The sequence below is a fragment of the Prosopis cineraria genome, unplaced genomic scaffold, assembly GCF_029017545.1.
Source record: "Prosopis cineraria cultivar Desert tree isolate PC_DT_omini unplaced genomic scaffold, ASM2901754v1 PC9, whole genome shotgun sequence".
In the NCBI taxonomy this organism is placed as follows: domain Eukaryota; kingdom Viridiplantae; phylum Streptophyta; class Magnoliopsida; order Fabales; family Fabaceae; genus Prosopis; species Prosopis cineraria.
Window position 1 is genome coordinate 29,393,734 of NW_026555340.1, and position 14,987 is coordinate 29,408,720.

The 14,987-nt window shown below is 36.9% G+C and overlaps 2 protein-coding genes and 1 long non-coding RNA gene across 4 annotated transcripts; 1 reads left to right on the plus strand and 2 right to left on the minus strand.

Annotated features, from left to right (window-relative positions):
- Positions 1-1,639: 1,639 nt before the first annotated feature.
- Positions 1,640-5,294, minus strand: LOC129319176 (uncharacterized). Of its 2 annotated transcripts, XR_008595456.1 has the most exons (4): positions 2,517-5,294; positions 2,230-2,434; positions 1,959-2,137; positions 1,640-1,861 (listed from the first exon to the last, which is right to left on the minus strand). It is a non-coding gene; the product is annotated as an uncharacterized LOC129319176 (long non-coding RNA). The 2 variants fall into 2 exon arrangements; XR_008595455.1 differs by having other exon boundaries at positions 1,959-2,434.
- Positions 5,295-7,515: 2,221 nt separating this feature from the next.
- LOC129319825 (60S ribosomal protein L27a-3-like) lies at positions 7,516-8,194 on the minus strand. The gene has a single exon (XM_054964902.1). It carries the CDS (start codon positions 8,109-8,111, stop codon positions 7,671-7,673), a length of 441 nt encoding a protein of 146 aa, XP_054820877.1. The 5' UTR covers positions 8,112-8,194; the 3' UTR covers positions 7,516-7,670.
- Positions 8,195-11,779: 3,585 nt separating this feature from the next.
- Positions 11,780-12,790, plus strand: LOC129320884 (uncharacterized). The gene is made up of 2 exons (XM_054966544.1): positions 11,780-12,036; positions 12,128-12,790. The coding sequence occupies exons 1-2, from the start codon at positions 11,883-11,885 to the stop codon at positions 12,526-12,528; spliced, it is 555 nt and encodes a 184-aa protein (XP_054822519.1). The 5' UTR covers positions 11,780-11,882; the 3' UTR covers positions 12,529-12,790.
- Positions 12,791-14,987: the final 2,197 nt, after the last annotated feature.

Genomic DNA, 14,987 nt, shown 5'->3' on the forward strand with positions numbered 1-14,987 from the left:
AGGAGAAACTATTTCTAAAAATCCTAGAAAATTGAAGCATATACGGTGACCATAATCCTCTAGAGTAATCCGAATCAAGTTCCTATGTATTCATCTGAAAGAGAAATTGGTTCCTAGTAATGAGCCGGTAGTTATTTTGGTTAAATTAAGCAAGTTAATCAACCTGGTCCACTGTCATTTGAGTGCCCCAAAAAAAAAAACCACTACTCAAGACTCTGAAATTTTTTGTTTGCATTTTTATGTCGGCAAGAAGCTTCTCTGCTTTGTTTCGATTGGCGGATTGGAAAATGTGTGGTTAATTTCCGCAGGCTCAACTTTTCATGTTTGTTGAACTTTTTACTTGTTGAACGTACAACCAATCTATTATATACATTAAAAAAAAAATGTACACAGTAAAGTTTCATTAACCTGCCCCAAAATCAAGTTGTTTTTGGGACTTACAGTTAAAAGTGACGAATTTGGAGGCCGCGGGAAGCACTGGGCTGCCGCCATGAGGACCCAAGCACGCATAGAAGATCGGAATGAATGAAAGCTATGTACTGATCCAACAAAAGCAAACGATGGACCAGTTTATGGAGATGTCCCGAAAAGGATGTTGAGTCCCCTTCACAGAGCTGGGCTCGAGGAGGAGTCCGTGGGTGGGAACACACCCACACCCCGAATAATCTTCAAATACCCAAAAAAAAAAAATTTCAAACACAATGCAGATCTCGTATGGACTCCATGCCTTTGGACTTGAAGAACTGAAAGCGTATTATGTCCCAATATGGCAGTATCTATGTCAGCAGTGAAAACGAATGAGTTTAAGTCAACCTTCTTGGCAAATATATTGCATTACTAACGAATTGAGTTGCCGGTTTTACAGTTTACACTGAGCAATCATATATATCCATGACAAGATGACTGGAAATATCGTGATGAGCAATGGAGTGGAATAAAATTTTAGACACCAACTTAACAAAGGATTGGTTAATTATAGGTATTGCAAAATACTATGGTAAGACCAAGATTATTATCGTATGCCATGTTGCTGGTTGGCTGGAATGCATCCATGAAATCGACATGGGACATCTCAAGAAGTTGCCTTTGTTCGGTAGATTCACTGAAAATATTTAAAATGCTTTCCAAGGTTAAAAAAAATTTAAATATATTTATATAGAGTATTTTAATATCAGGTCCACTGAAAATATAGTTATTAAAATCATACATGGTATCGGGCTCATTCCCACAAACCAAAATCCTCTGAAATTTTTTTGTTTAGGTTTTTTTTTTTTGTTAATAGGACGACAGCTCGGAAATCAGAATGACGATGTCAATATTTTGAAACTCGGACCGAACATCGAATCGAAAAGAGCAGCGAGTCACGGTTCTCACGGTTCAACCGGTTAGACCGGCGGTCGAACCGGTGACATAAAATTTAAATAAAAAATAATATTTATATGCATATATATCTATATATATTTATAAACAAGACATTAATTGAACCTAAAAAGACAATAATACATCAAGCAACACCACAAATCCACATTACATAACATATTCTAATTGCTCAAAATCTCAAACAGTGACATCATAAATCCAAAATATATGTGTCAAACATGTTCTAATTGATCAAAGTTTCAAACAAAGATACCACAAATTCAAAATATTTCTCAAACATATCATTGCAAAGTTCACAACATCATAAGTTTAAATTTTCATGGCTTATCAAATATTAGGGGATCTTGGTTAATCTAAGCATAGGCAGGCTCAAAAGCATCAACATCTTCACTAAAGCTATCAACATCCTTGTGAAAAAATAATTGTAAATCAAGTCCACCAATGACTTCACCATCTGTCACGTTGCCTCTTTGCTGATTATCTTCACAAACAAACATTTAATGGATATAATCAAATTAATAAGAATCACATGATAAGTGATAAAAAAAAGTGAAAACATTGAATAAATAATACTAAACCTTCTTCATCCTCTTGATGAATGATAGCTTTTGGTAGCACTGTGTCATCATAAATGAGATCTCGTTCTATCTCATCAATATTGAGTAAAGAATAATCATCTTCTTCCATTAACCAATACTCAATCTTATCAATACTTTCATAATCAACAGGGTCCAAAGTTTTCTTCTTGTTAGCAACTCTAATAAAAACACATGATAGTAACAAAGTATAAGGATTCATGTAACTTATTTTTTATAGCTAGAAATGAAATCAAAATTTTGACTAATTTACCTATTCCTTAATCGAAAATTGTAATGAATATAAACAAGATCATTCAATCTTTCATGATCCAACTTATTCCTTTTCTTGGAGTGTATTCTTTCAAAGACACTTCAATTCCTTTCACAGCTCGAGGAAGATACAGTTTGGCCTAATATCTTAACAGCCAAGTCTTTAACATTTGGATAGCTACTCCTAAAATGTTTCCACCATTCATCTATCATGAGAAAAAGTAAGTTATTAGAATATATTTTAAAGATAAAAATAATAACTATCAAAGATAAAAGTATAAAGTTTACCAGGTCGCATGGTTTTTGCAGATTCTAAAGCCAATGGATGACTAAAGCTCCCACACCTTTCTTGGTATTGTGTGCCCTCTAATAAAAACTTGGTTTTATTAGAAGAAATTTTTCTATCTATCACATTAAGATATCCTTGCATAACCTCTGGCTTTCTAGAAAAATTTTTCTTATCATAAAGGAAAGCAGGATTGAAGAGATATGCTGCTGCATGAAGATTTTGTCGAAGTTGAGAATCCCACCTTCTCTTAATAATACTTGTGTAAGGCTTCTACAAAGATTTTTTATGCCTGAAAGTATTCTTTATAGCTCTTTTTGCTCGGTACATGCCATCATACACATAGCCAAGTGAAGGCCGGTCATCAGAATCAACAATTCTTAACAATTTTACAAGTGGTTTTACAATTTCAACAATAATTTTACAATTATTTCAGAATTGATTGTCCAATACAATCATTGTCACATCCTTTACCTTTGAATCCTTATAGTATCTAGATTCTACAAATGTCTTGCTTGTTATTAAAGCTTGAATATCATGCTTGTGCTCATAGATACTTTTTAAGGCAATAAAAGTAATGGTAAATCGTGTTGCTCCGGGGTGAATGATTTCTGTCCAGCCTTCTCTTTTCCTTAACCAAGCTAGCAAAAAGACATGGTTGTAAATGAATTTCAAAATCATGGATGCACGTGTTGCTAAGCTATTAACAATCTCCATTTTGCCAATATCTGATAAAATCAAATTTAAGCAATGGGCAGCACAAGGAGACTAGAAAATAGAAGGAAACTTATCATATAACAACCTTCCAGCAGCTTTATAATTAGCTGCATTATCAGTTACCAAGTAGATAACATTATCTGCACCAGCAAAAGCAACCATATCCATGAATAAGTTGCAAAGATTTTGAGCATGCTTAACAATATCCGATGCATCAACAGATCTAATAAAAACCATTCCTCTAGGGCAGTAAATAAGAAAATTAATCAATTGTCTATTTCTTTGATCTTGCCAACTATCAGCCATTATTATACATCCAGTCTCAGTCCAAAAGTTTCTACATTCATCAACCAATAATTGCACCTCCTTTTTCATGCCTTGCAGTAATTTAGTTCTCACGGCATGGTAAGTTGGTCCTTTATAACCAGGGCCAATAGTTGAAATAGCATCTATCACAAGCTGATAGTAAACAGAATTTACAGCATTCATAGGAATGCAACAATCATACAACCACCTAACCATAGCTAAATCCACTCTATGCCGAATTTCTTTACCTGCAAATGCACTTCAAATTCTTGGTTGTGCTCCAGAGGTTGCCCTTGGGGCAAAGAATTTATCTCTAGCTGTAGATGCCTTTTTTTTGACTGATTGAGAAGAACTTGGAGGAATTATTTCTTGCACAATTCCATCATCTACTTCCAATGGATTATCCTCTTATTGTTTTCTCAATTTCTTAGTTGGTCTCTTTTGATCAATTTCTTTCAAGTTTTCCTCCAATCAATAGCGAACATCATGTGGCACACTTTTACAATTAATTGCATCTCCTTTTTTCACAGCAAGGTGTTGTTTCATTCTGTGTATTCCACCACCACCAAATTCCTTTCCACAATATAGGCATCTTAAGCGAGGTTTGCCACTTTTTTCATTTGGTATTTCAGTACAATGCTCCTATATAGGATCTGACTTAGCTCTAACAGATTGTGTGGATGCAGTACTAGATATTTGTTCAGATGACATTTTCTAAATTTAAATTGAAAGCACAGATAAAATGTGAAAAGGAGAGCAGAGCTAAGAATTAGATCATACTCAAAATAATTAGATCACATCCAGAATTCCAGATCAATAAATAACAGAGCAATAAAAAATAAAGCAAACAAGCATACACAGATAAATGGCTGGACGAATCGTGTAAACAATATACATATTACTCATTATACAAACTTAAATACATAGATAGAACATAGAAGCTAGAAATCGAACTTGGAAATAGAGCAGAGCACATTAAGAATCAAACAAGCTGGAGCAAAATGAGAATCACGCAAAGGCAAAGGCACGAGCTGGAGCTGGGACCTAAGAGGAGCTGGAGGCAATTTAGGTCTAGGCTGAGAATGGCGAGCGAGATGTGAGAGGAGGACGAATCAAAAACAGAGTACAATATAAGATTTGAGTGAGATTTCAAATTTGAAGGCTTGATGCCTTGATTAGTTAACTAGAGAATGGAGATGAGAAACAGAGAAAGGCGAGAGTGAGACCAAAGGTGTGACTGTGCGAGACAGCAAGACTCGAGAGACGAGTCTAAGCTCTAAGGGTGTGACCGTATAAGATTGAGACTGTGAGTGTGAGACAGATCAGGCGAGAGCAAGACGCTGAGACCAGAGGCTAGAGAGACGAGTTTGAGGCTCTGAGCTCTAATATAAGGGTGTGAGAGTGAGATTGTGACTGTGATTGTGAGAGGTTAGGACTCAGGCGAGCAACAATCGTGAGACAGCGAGAGTGAGGTCTCAATCTCAGCTCAGGTCGTTTGTAACTCTATCTACTACAATGAACTCGGAAGAGAGAGAGAGAGATGAGGAAGGCAAGACTTGGAGAAGAGAGATAGAGAGTGCTCAAGATCACTCCATCTCCGTTACGACATCTGGCAGTGTGGGTCTCTGTGGTGTGGTGTGGTGTGGCCGTGTAGGCGGCTCTGGTCTGGAGGTTGTGCGAGTGTGAAACTGGGAATGCTTTCTTCATCTTTTAGATTTATTTTCCTGAGTGCTGAGCCTTGGATTGGACTACCGACAGGTGAAGGTGACAACGCGTGAGAAGTCTGAGTCTGAGTTGAGGATGTGACTGAGCCGTGAGGTGTGAGTATGAGTCTGTCTGTGACACTGAGAGCCTGATTGCCTGAGACGTCGTGTACAAGTATTTTTTTTATTTTTTAACTGACCCGGATTGACCCATGTTGAACCGTCTCCGAGTTCCGGGTCAACTCCGGTTCAATGAAAATCAAACGGTTCTGTCCAGTTCAATCTGGTCCAACAGCTAAAACGGTTCAATTGGTTGAACCAAACCGCTTTACTCAGCGGGTGACAGTCGGACCGTCCGGTCCGGTTTTCACAACATTGGACGATGTTATGCTCCTATAGTCCTATTAGTTAGAGAGGGGGGGGGGAGTGACGCCGCTTATGAATTTTAACCGCTAGATCAATTTACATTAAACATGATGCCATGTGGCTCATGTCATTTAAGATGAAAAGAAAAGTGAGAAGAGAATAGATATGAGAAAAAAATTAAGAGAAAAAATGTTCAAAAATAATATTATTTTTTTTACTATTTTTAATAATTTTTCTTTCCCGCCCAAACAAAAAGTCAAAAAGAGCATATGCAGTGTACAAGTCTTGAAAACTGCTCTACGAAACCTGACCGGGAAAATAAAGGATCTTGGATCATCCACCTGAGTGTACAAGGGAATGGGAGTTTCCCGTCAGTTTTATTCCAAGAGAGTTGACCTAACTGTCTTGCTGATTGTATTCGTACCTCCCTTAATACCAATGGAACTGGAACTCAAGTTCCCCTGATTAAATGACAGGCATTGGGCTTTGACCCACCCTTCAAGAAGTAAAAAAGAACTAGACAAGGCACGAAGGCATATATCGCAGAATAAGCGGAACAAAGGGAGAGAGATAATAAGAAAAATTGGGATTAAGCACTTTTTTTTTTTCCCAACAAACATATTTGGGGGAAAAAAACCTGAATTGCAAGACACAAGAAAAGACGCCGACCAACCGGCCAAAAATGTAAAACATGGAAAATAATCTGCAGAGTTGTGCTCAGGTCCTTTTCCCAAATATGTTAACCGAGGCACCCATAATCTTAATATTCCCTCCAAGATAATAAAATAGCAGTAGTTGAGACTCCCAGAATCCCAACATCTCAGTTCGTTGCTTAGAATGGCAAAGAAACCGGATCCCAATATTGTGATACAAATCGCTTCCTAAACTTCGCCGCCAAACACACTCCACTGTGACTCTCACTGAATGCACTTTTTGATAATTCAAGCTTCAGAGAACTGAGGCAAGGCCCGGAGCTTTGTAGGTGTTATCTCCCCCTCCTGACTCTCCCATAGCTTTCCATTCCAAAACGGGGAAAACATACTTCTCAGGGCTCATTATTATCCGCAGTTCCTAACTTTCAAAAAGACAGGTACTCAAATAACACCAGAAAATTTATGAATGACGCCGAAATCAGATCCATACCATGTAGTTCTTCAACGATTAAAAACCTGGCAATATCACTAAGTCATTTGTGAAGAGCGCCAACGCCAAGCACAACTTTCACAACTGTCACTTTTACAGCCATAATGCCGTAAGCTAAGTACAACGCTACCAAGTATCGTGCAATCATTCCAATTGCGTCTAATGCGCAACCAAGTGACTACCAGTCTAGCACCAACAGTGATCGCCAATTCTTACAGACCATCCTATCCAATAGGCGATGGTAGATGAAAAGAAAATGCAAAAAATTTATTCTAAGACCAAGCAAAATAATTGCCATCAAAGACACTACCCAGAGATGTTTATAGAAGGAATGGCACTCCCGGGGGAAAGTAGATAAATGGCGGAGAGGGTGTAGGCTCGATTACAAATTTGTAATGTGATAATCGAGGAAGCTAGTAATATTGATTCACTGAACTTAGTGTGCATGTATACAAGGGAAAATACAACCAACTTACGTACAGCTAACATATGAAGTAAACTGAGTTAACTATACCACCGTAGATTGCTGAAATTAATAAAAACCATTCTCTTTTATTTTTAAAATCTGTTCATAGAAAATGTCCTCCATCACCCATGGGAAATTCATGCGTTGACTAGTGCTATAAATTTTGATAGAACGCACAGTTGCAGCAGCAAATCAATCTTGGAAAAATGCGATTGACCCTGAAAAGTGTGAATCTTTTTATCTTCAAAACAATCAGAAGACTAGTTTCGTAGTTACTATCGTGAGCTTAGATAAGGAACATTTAACATAAAATACGATTCATGTATGAGCCCATAGCCACATACAGCAGGTAAGCCTCAAATATAACAGAACTAACAAGAAGATCCAATACCTCAATTGTTCAAAAACAAATGTATGACAAAAGGTATCATTTTCTTAATCCAAGACCCTAAACATTAGGCAGTGAGGATAACGGCTCCGCCAGCCTCCTTGATCTTCTTCTCAGCAATCTTCGACACAAGTTTGGCCTTCACAACCACAGGCTGGTTCTCAGGCAAAACTCCTTTACCCAAAACCTTAAAATAACCATGCTGAGTGACATCGATCACAGGGGCGCTATCCTTGGAAGCCTTGTCCTTCACCTCTTGAGGAATTAAGGACCAAAGCTTGTCTATGTTGACAATGGGGCAGTAAAACTTGTTGCGAAGCTTGTGAAAGTAACGCATACCAACCTTACCGAAGTAACCGGGATGGTACTTGTCGAAGAGGATACGGTGATGATGCATACCTCCGGCGTTACCTCGACCTCCCGGATGCTTCCGGTGTTTGCCGATACGGCCATGGCCAGCGCTCACATGCCCTCTCTTCTTCCTGTTCTTCTTGAACCTGGTCGTCATTTTCGCCTCTTCCGAGCGTTGGCGGCGCTAACGAGTGTTGAGTTAGGGTTTCTTCCAGACTTATAAGCGTCGCGTGTCGGATGTATTGAATTACTATCCATCAAGATATATATATATATATATATATATGTGCGTATAATATCAATGGCTGGTCAAAAAATATCAATGCAAAGATAAATCAATATCAAAATTATATAAAGGTTTATAATTTATATAAATATTACTAATTTTTGTTTTTTGAATTTCATTAAAAGTGCTCGCACAAAAAATCACCTACTTGCAAAAGTGTAAAAATGCATTCTTCCATTTCTAAGATTCCATACGTAGGTAAGTAGAAAGACACATGAAATGTTTTTTTTTTTTTTTACACCTGAAATATTTTTTATCTATTCGCAAAGTAAATGAACACTTACATTTTTGTTTTTATGGGCTCTGACTTCTTTTTCAGCCAAAAACAATGGGCCCTTGGGGTTTCTTTTAGTTGGGCTGTATTTTGGCAGTAACAGCTCCACATTGGGCTTCACCAATTTTGATCCAGAAAGGTTTAAAAAACACGGAATCATAGCAAGCAGGGTTACGTGTGGGGATCCAGACATGGCAGCTCATAGCCTCTTTTCATACAATGAGAACTCAAGCAAATCATTACTGCCTTCCAGATATCAGCAGTTATCACCTTGTACGTGAAAAGACACATCCATACCAGGAGATCATTCCAACCCAAAATTGCGAGTACCAAATTTTCAATTTTGTCTCGATATTCAACAATCTTTTTACTTGAAGACACTTGGCTGCACGTGACCCTTAAGGTGTCCTCATTTCCTCACACGTGGCTCGTGCTTGGCATATCTTTGTCGCGCCTCGCCTCCCCCCGGGCATTAATTGTTCTGCAAGCTGAGGCAATATCCGACAACAAAGGATGGGTAATCCGTGATGGCCTTTTTTTTTTTTTTGGGTAAGAAAATCCATGATAGCATTTTTATGTGATAAGAGTTGTATATTAAGATGAATGATTCTCTTGCCTAATCATTTCGCATTCGCGCGCGGGAGTGCTTATTTTTCAACCTCTTTTTCAGAGTCTCGTGTGAGAATGGCCTTTGCAAGATTTGCATATCATGCAAGTAAATTATCCATTAACCAAGAAAAGTGCTCCAGGTAATGGAATTCGACTAGTTCGTTCAATAATGCCACGAAATGAGGAGTTCAGACAACGCTGATCCCACTGCCTTTCTTTTTCATATGCATATGGGGGGTGATAAAACTCTTTTTTGGCCGATTAGATACTTTAATTTAGTAAAGAAAGATTGGGATTTCCTCAAATTATAATTAAATCATAGACTGGGAACAAAAGTTGAGATAGAGATCGTAACATATTTCGACACACGGACGAGCTTGGAAGATGCCTGCAGAATGTCGTCTATCATTAATTGTATAATATATCTTTCCCAATTGCTTAAACCATAAAAAGAGAAATGAAATGAAAGGGGGCCAAGTTCTAATTTCTGCTCTAGGTCATTTCAGATTAGGGATTCTTGTGGGCCATACCTCAGCAGGCCACCAAGATCCACCCCATTGGCTCCCCAATCTTCCATCAAGAAAAGTGCTTCCCCGAAACATCCAGAAAGGGATATTCGCATATAATTCCAACGCCCTTTCCTAAGTCGGTTTCCTTTCACTCTCTTTCGCGTAAACTCAAGGTCAATAGTTTGTTTTTAATCTTACAAAATTATGTATTAATCACCTCACAATTCATATTAGTTTCTGGAGCACTTCCAATCTTAAAACAGTCCAATACACTCGGAAACGAATCTTAAGCCGACGACGTTACGTTAACTGACTGCCTTTTATTCGGGTTATGTGGCCCGCCTCCTGCTGCACGAATAGCTGATCAATAAAACATGTTTCCATAACTAATTGAAACCCATCTGTCCAAAAAGCTTATAGTTTGTAATCAACGAAGAAGCAGCAGCTTGCACTTATTAGTCTATGCCGTGTTTGATATGATGTATTGAATTTTTAAAGGATTGGGATGCATTAAATTTTTTAAAAATTTGGATTGAGATTGAAAATGGAATTGACAATGAGAATAACTTATTAAAATTATCTTCGGTAGAGGTGGGATTTAAAAAAGAGTAACAATCAAATCAAGATAAAAAGACAAAATTCTCCCCATCTTTCCCATTCCTCATGCTGCTCCAGATGACCAAACAAATTTTCAGATTTTGTTTTGCCTGAAGCCATGGGTTTGCCTGATGATCCCACTTTCTAACGAGGTAGCGTTTTGCCAAAATCACCAGCGGCGTAGCAAATCACCATTCTACGTCCCCATATCATCACTTTTGGTGACATCATTCGACATCAGCCCCAGTTCCCCGCTTCCTCAATCAAGAGAACCAAATAGGATCTATATTGTCAATCAGTCAAACTAAATTGCCGAATTACAATTAGAAAGAAGAATTTACAACACCTAAAAACTCTTTAAAAAAAAAAGTAGAACCTGAAAAGATTAATTTTGCGAACCATGCACCAAAAAAATCACGGATTTATATTCTCGTCAATGAATGACTGATTTTTATGTTTTAAAGAAAATGAGGGAAGAAGAGGAATAAAGAAGGAGAGGCAACTAATTAGTTAGCATGCCTTGCGAATTGTGATTGTGCGTCGTGACTTAAAAAATGTTATCCACAGATGCTGACGACGTCCGTTTGAGATTATTTTTCGGCCATGAGATAAGATTATTTTCAAAGCCAAAACTAAGTACATTTTACAAAATTATTATAAAATATGAAAAATATAACTTTAAAATCTCTATGCTTTATAAAATAATAAAAAAAGAGAGATCAAGAATATAAAAAAAATACAAGAATCAATAATAAAATATGAATAAATATAAGAACATAAAGTTATATTTTTTTTTTTATAAAATATTATGAGTTCACATTTTGCATATCAAAATAGGATTCCACCAGAGAATAATTCATCTTTGCGCGTGGGCCTCCTATAATGATACCCTCATTTCTGAGTTTTGTTTGGGTGATTATCATTGTAATAAGATGTAAACTATTTAAATTGTAATTTGAATGATGTAGCTTTAACTCATTATTATATATTATATTTTTTAAAATAAAAATTTATAAAATTTATATGGACTGTGTATAATACATATAAATAGTTTATATATAATAATTATACAAATTTTAATATTAAATTAAATATTTTAAATTAAATTTAGATTATATTAAAAATAAAAAAATTATTAAAATTATTTTATAATTTTGATTTTAAATATAACATGTAATAAAAAGTTAAATTTGAACCATCTAACTTTTGGACAGTTTAAATCTTACTCCTTCCAGTCCTATTTATAAGTCATTTTTACCAACCTCATCAATACCAATACAATAAAAATACAAGGAATAAAAGTAAGTAAAATTTCAAACATGCCCCTATATAATAAATTTAAAAAGTAATGTTCTATTATTTTTTCTCTCTCATGAAGGATAATTTTAAAAATATTTTTTAAATATTATTTAAAAAGACACATCGTAACTTATAAATGAAATCAAATATATTTTTTAAAATAAAATTTATAAATAAAACCGGAGGAATATTTCAGTGATGAGCAGGTCCCGTTCCGCGGGCCTATAAATACCCACCAAAACCTTCACAACAGTTTTGAAACTCCAACGCCTTGAATAGAATAGCAGATAGCTAAGTACTACTTTTAGCCTCGCGTAGGAGGAGCCTAGAACCTTCTTTCGTTGCCCTCGAATCATGGAGTTCAAACCCAGAAATCAAGAACGAGCCACTATCAAGTTCCTCTGTAGCTATGGCGGGAAGATTCGTCCTCGGGTCACCGATGGCGAGCTCCGCTACGTCGGCGGCCACACGAGAGTCCTCGCCGTCGATCCTTCTATTGCTTTTTCAGGTTTTCTCCTTGACTTCTCTCGCCCTCGTATCTTTCTACTTGTCTAGTTCTTGATTTACTCATCTGTTAGTGAATTTATGGTCATTTGCAGAGCTGATGGCGAAGCTTGAAAAGTTGTCTGGTTTTTCTGTGACGCTGAGATGTCCTTTACCTGACGGAGACTTGGAGACGTTGATTTCGATAACCAACGATGAAGATCTGGCCCACATAATTGACGAATATGATCGAGCTTCGTCGTTGTTGGCTCATCCACTGAAGATCAGAGCCATTCTTTCGCCGCCGAACTCGCTCAAGAAAATATCTCCTCCTTCGTCTTCTGCTTCTAGCGCGAATCAATCTCCGTCCAGATCTCCTCACACCTCCATCGAGACCGTGCCTTATTCGGTGGCCTGTCACAACTGCTCACCGCCGGTTGGATATCCAATCGGTTTTCATAACGGGAGCCCTAAGTTTTTGTACGGTGGTTCGTACCGCAGCAATTACTGTCACTGAATTCACAGAAGACAAGGGAACTCTAATCCCCTGAAATCAACCGAAAGCTCGGGGACGAAGAGGAAAAAGTTGCACTCCTCCTTCTAGGATGTTAATTCGATGACGACGAAGAACTCTGGATGAAGAAAACAGGATACTCACTTTTTTTAGTTTAAAAAATAGAGGGATGAGTGAGCTATGAACTACGATTACCCTTTTCGGATTCTATCCCTTTTGATCTGTTTGGGGTTCTGATTTTGAATGGAGCTTGATTTGTTGGTCATGGTGGCGGGATTTTGGGCGCTCTCTGAACAGCTGAGATTTGATCGCCGTTCCATGCATTAATACGGACAAAACATAGTTCTTCTATTGCGTGTGCTGCATTCTGAGTTTCCCATTCCCAAACATAATTCCTGTTTTGGTATTAGTTTTGACTTTTGCGCGTCTGTGGTGATTTAGAGGCGTTCAAACGTCTAATGACATGCTGTGATGGGTGGTCTACACCGTTTATTTCGTTGGTGAGTTTCTTCCATCAAGTTGGTTGGTCAAATTATTTTTGTTGATTTCTCTGATGGTGCTGATCTTCTCTTCGGTTGTGTAGTTTTCAAGTTTGCAGGTCAACTTTGACTCTGGTTGCTTGGCGCTAGAAGCCAACTAGTCCTTGGTGTTATCATCAACTAATCTTTAATTTACACGGCATGAGTGACATTAACTAGAAGCTATTTGCAAACGGCTTGAGTGACATTACCTAGAAGCTATTTGCAAATAATGGAAATCGATACTAAATGCTAGTGAAGAATGGAAAAAAAAAAATAATAATATGAAGTTGGTAAGCAGAACGTATGACCATATATAGGTCGGTTTAATGGAACGTTTTCTTGGTAGAGTGCGTGAGGGTTCAGCATCTGACTTCCACAAGAAGTGGACAAGATTAGTTGACTATATGTTACATACGGACTTATAAGCGTCAAAAGATCCGGAAACTTTGTTGTCCAGCAATTGGGGAATAGGAAGAGAAAATGTAAGAATGGAAGAAAAAGTCAGTCCTCATTTTTGGCCCCTGGTATGGGAACGAGAAGTCTTTCAAATGGATGGAGAAGGGAGTATAATGAAGCAAGTTTTGGTCACTTGGGCTGATTCCCTGGGACTTCTTCTAGTTGATTCACGTTGTTCATGACGATCACGCTATGCGCATGAGGGCAACTGGGCAAGTTTAGCCTTCATTCCTTGCTAGAAAGAACCGTTGGAGCAAATATGAATCGGTGCTCATTGCATGGTTTGGGAATTATAAAGGGAAGCAAGAGTTACACTAAATAATTAAATATGCAGCGAAGCAACTCTGACAAATATATAATTTATCAGAAACTGTCACTAATAAATTTCATTCCTCAATACTTAAATCTAAATAAAATAATTTTTCCATAATCACGTATTGAATTTAAAATAGTAATCTAATAATGCATCCATCGTGATACTGATGATTAAGTCAATAAGTAACTAAATTTTTCAAGTAATATTTAAATAATCAAGCAATATTTAAATAATATTAAAATATAAAAAGGAAAAATGAGCCAAAATATGAAGTTTTTCATACCAAATACATTTTTCAAAAATAAGGTTGTGCCAACTGAATAAGTAACCATGAATTTTCAAATATTTCCAGATTTCCATCAATTCTTTGTGTTCTTAGTAGTTTTCAGATTTTTTTTGCCAAAAAAAAAGAAAGGAATTAGTTTTCATACTCTGATCATTTATTCAGTTATAAAGAAAAAGTTTGAACCAATCTAATAAGTTTTTATATTGATCAATTCTCCGATTTCTGATTTAGGATTCCCAGCCCGAAGTTACCTTGATGACTGGTCAATTCTCCCTATATATTTTCACCAAAAAAAAAAAAAAATTCTCCCTTCATATTTTGGTAACGCCTCGAGTCTTGAACGTTTATTTAATTTTTAAAAAATATAAAATTTGCAATAGAGCACATATAAATTATTAAATAAGATGTGGATTATCAAGAGTTCACTTTAACCCCTATTTAGTCTAGAGGAGGGGAGGGCCAAAACCTCTGCCCCCTCCTCTTCCCTCCACTTCCCCTCATCCTCCTCCCTTCACCTCCCCTCTAATCAAACTAAGCAAGGCAGTAATTCAGAGCTGGGAACATAACTGATGTTGCCTTATCTGTGTTCTTTTTTGCTGCTTAAGTTTATTTAAAGTTGCTTCAAGTGATTTAATTTTAAAAAAGAAATTCGAAGTTAATCAAGAAATCAAGAAATTGATTTTGTATTATTGAAAGAAATATGTTGAGTGATATATTCTGTTTATTTATCTGCTTATGATCACAGCATATGATGAACCAATAAGATAAAGCATTGACAAGAGGGTACTTCACTTGCAAGACATGTAATGATGTTTCTGTGGGGAAAAACCGACATTAATGATAATACATAGTCACTTCTCTGTCCTAATCCACTTCAAACACG

Excerpts from the sequence above, each read along its gene's own strand:
- LOC129319825 (XM_054964902.1), bottom strand. The coding sequence starts at position 8,111 with ATGACGACCAGGTTCAAGAAGAACAGGAAGAAGAGAGGGCATGTGAGC.
- LOC129320884 (XM_054966544.1), top strand. The coding sequence starts at position 11,883 with ATGGAGTTCAAACCCAGAAATCAAGAACGAGCCACTATCAAGTTCCTC. Across the intron at positions 12,037-12,127 it reads TCCTTCTATTGCTTTTTCAG|AGCTGATGGCGAAGCTTGAA; the intron begins GTTTTCTCCTTG and ends GGTCATTTGCAG.